Genomic DNA, 3,611 nt, shown 5'->3' on the forward strand with positions numbered 1-3,611 from the left:
TGTTATCTACCATTAAATCCTACGGAATGTCCACTAAAAGACATGGTTTTAATCTATATTAAGAGTTGAGTGGTATATGTCCCATCACAATCTTCGAAAATATTTATTCATATTTTCCTATTTGAATCTGGTGGTTGTGTAGATAATGAGATGATTTCCTTACCACTCTTATAATGATTTAATGATTGTATTTTATTTTCTCTCATTTACACTCCAAGTGCACCTTCTATATTCCGTAGTATCACCCCTTACAACAAATATGTACAATCTTATGTTAGAATGTTATCAATTCTTGACAACCATATGACCCATAAAAGATTGAGGGCATCTTGATCAGCCTAATTTTCAAAATGTAGGAACCATGATAACATAAGAGTCCTTGACTTCTATCATAAAGGATTGAGGGCATTAAGTGGCGTGTTCTCTTGAATTTGCAGGATTAGAAAACCATGGGAATTTGCATATTCAGTCGGTGGGAGTGGGTGATTTCATTGCATGACACTGTGAGAAAAATGGTATTTTTTTTGTTAAAAGTGTCTATTGGCTGACTTTAAATCTCAAGGATTGCAAGGTAGATATGGGGCTGGCCAGTAGCGCCGCAAATGGAAAAAAAATGCTTTGGGATGTTATTTGGAAGGTCAAAGTTCCACAAAAAATCAGAATTTTTGCTTGGTGTGCCGCGTCTAACAGTTTGATGGTTCAGGTTAACAAAGTATGTCATCACCAAACTCGTTTGTGCTCTATCTGCGGTACTGAAGATGAAAATATTTTCCATACTTTAGTGACATGTCCAAAGGCTCGTGGTTTGCGGTTGGCCCTCGGGAGGTGTGGAATATTTCGGGAGAGGAGTTATTCGTATGTAGGGGACCGAATTGGCTTCATATTTTGTTGGATCAGCTGAGGTCGCCAGTGCACGGACAAGTTTTATTCATCTTGTGGAGAGTTTGGCATTTGAGAAATGATTTGATTTTTTAAAAGGGGAAAGAACATGTGTCCGCCTATGTTATCTTTGTGGATAATTATTGGAAGACCTTCTCGTCAGCGATCGCATGTGCGCATGTGGATTTAAGCAACAAAGGTAAGGGTGTGACGGATAGTTTGAGGTATATTAATTTTTTGATCAAGGACCGTGCTCCTTGGGAGCCTCCTTCCTCTCCGTATGTTAAGATAGATGTTGACGTTAGTTTTGTGGAGAGCCCGAGGTCTGCTAGCGTAGGGGTTGTTGCCAGGAATCATCTCGGCGAAGTCAACATTTCTTCGTGGGACTTTATTGGATCGTGTACCTGTGTGGATGAAGCGGAACTTCGTGCAGGCCTCGTCGGGTTATACATCTGTATCACTCTTCACAAACCGTTTACTTTGGAAACTGATTGCTCTTTTGTGGCATCCTTTCTGGCAAATGGAACCATTGACATATCCCCTCTTGTTGATTTGAAAAAGAAAGCGTTGAACGTCAAAGTTTATTAACAATCTAAAAATTGTGAAGATTGATAGGCCGGCTAATATGGTGGCGCATTGCCGCATTGATAAGTTTAGTTTTGATAATAGGTCGGATGGTGTGCTTTGTAATAGTGTTCCGCGTCGCGAGGCAAATTCTGTATTGAATGATTGTAAGAACTTTTTAATGAATTAGTAGGGGGGGGGGTTCCCCAAAAACATGGGAATTTGGAGGAAGATCTATGAGGCTGCATGAAAAACAAAGACATGTACCAAAAGGTTTGAGTGGATAGAGATTTCCTTCCAAAATAGAAGGCCAAAACAATTCTTAGGAATATTTTCTAAGGATAGCAATCCTACAAATCAGGAGGAAGAGGAGGACGAGATGGACATGGCCATGCCGACAACATTGTAGTTCACGGAGCTCAAGCTGTGGGAGGAAGCTGAACGCGAGCTAGAAGGGGAGGAGCTCGAGGAGAACCTTGTCAGAACACACGCCAAGCTCGCCGTCATCCACGCCGGTCAAGAGGTGGTTGAGGAGCACCTCGCCATCGAGGCGTTCTTCGACACCGCCACCCGCCGAGGTTGGGCTTCGGCAAGGGGTGTGAGCCCAATGCAATCCCCTCCGACAAGGAGTAGAGCGGTACTTGAGCTTAATTAAGTTGTAGTTCATGTTAATTTGAGTGCCTTTTAGTTTAATTTATTAGTGTTATGAACAATTATGCACTATGTTATCTTAATCATGTTTGAAAGGAGTAGTTTGTGCAAATTTATGATTTGGGAAGTCAAATTTGGAGGAAAGGACTATGTGCCAAAAAGTTTAAATTCTTAAAATTTGAGGAGTTAAATTCTCAAAGGTGGTTTGGAGAGTTAAAGTACAAGGGATCGAAGGACTAGAAATACTGTCGGTGAGTTTGCATGTTTTTTCGAGTTTAGAAGTTGATTGATGATAGCCGGTTGGTAGTCGACGTGTTGGTCTTTGCTTTTACCCATGAGAAACTCGATGTCGGCTCGCTATTGGCATCAACCTTTTTTCCTCTCGACCACTTGAATTAAAATTGCTTGTACTAATTTATTGCAATGGCATCAGTATAATCGGCGTGTGTGAGATGGTGTTCTAGCCTCTTGTCCGATGCCCATTTGCATAACGCATCGTGACAGAATTTTCTTCGTAACTGACGTGACAATGCAACATTTCCTTGGAAGAAACGGAAAGTTAAAGAATTTGCAATCGCCATTTCCACCTGCAAATTGGGCTGCAAGCGCGCATCCTCTGCTTTCCTGCAAGAATTCAAACCCTGACGACTAACAAGCACGCATCGAAAAAGAAGGCACGCTGAGCTAATGGGACGGCGGCATCCGCGGCGGCATCGGCGGGCACTCCGGCCGTGGCAACCCCGGCAGCGGCGGCGGCGGCGGCCCGAGCCCTCCGCGGCAGAGCGGGCACGTCCGGCGCTTCCGGAGCCACCGGTCGATTTCGCAGCTCGCGTGGTAGAAGTGCCCGCAGGCCGGCACCACCCGCACCAGCTCGCCGGCCTCGCCCTCGCCGTACTCCGACAGGCAGATGGCGCATCGCTCCTCCTCTTCCTCTTCCTTCTTCTCCTGCCCCTTCCCCTTCTTCCTGGCGGCCGCTTGCTCGTACGTCATGAGCGTGCCGTCGCCGAGCGCGCTCTCGACGTCGGCGGCGTGCACCGCGGCGCCCCCGGCCGCGTCGTCGCAGGCTCCGCCGGAGGCCATGACGGCCACGGCGACGATGATGACCGCCATCACGACCACCGCGGCGATCTGGAGGTAGAGTGCGACGTTCGGGTCCATGCTCCTTGCCTTGGCCAATGCCAGCGAACTATCGCTCCAGAGCTCCAGTCCAGCCTTTGTATAGGGGCCCCGGTCCAGAGCCTTCTCGGCCAAGTCAGTACGTAGTGTGAAGGAAAGACAGGGGTTGAGCTTTCCCAGAATGTTTCCGCTGATTTCCTTTCTTCTTCCACTGGACAATTTGCCTTGCGGCTGTCTTGTTGCACCACTCCGGTTTTGAACTTAATTACTACTCCCTTCGTTTGAAAATACTCTCTCCGTCCGGGTTTATTAGGCCCGAGAGCAAAGAACGCAGAGACTGTTTTTATAAGGCCGCTGCAATTACGAGTTTACTTTGCCTCGATTACTCACCGCATGCTGTA

At 46.5% G+C, this 3,611-nt stretch overlaps 1 protein-coding gene across 1 annotated transcript; it reads right to left on the reverse strand.

The window, feature by feature from the left end:
• Positions 1 to 2,584: 2,584 nt before the first annotated feature.
• On the reverse strand, positions 2,585 to 3,252 carry LOC119306367 (E3 ubiquitin-protein ligase EL5-like). Its single transcript, XM_037582605.1, has one exon. It carries the CDS (start codon positions 3,250 to 3,252, stop codon positions 2,779 to 2,781), a length of 474 nt encoding a protein of 157 aa, XP_037438502.1. The 3' UTR covers positions 2,585 to 2,778.
• Positions 3,253 to 3,611: the final 359 nt, after the last annotated feature.

Source organism: Triticum dicoccoides, chromosome 5B, assembly GCF_002162155.2.
Source record: "Triticum dicoccoides isolate Atlit2015 ecotype Zavitan chromosome 5B, WEW_v2.0, whole genome shotgun sequence".
NCBI lineage: Eukaryota > Viridiplantae > Streptophyta > Magnoliopsida > Poales > Poaceae > Triticum > Triticum dicoccoides.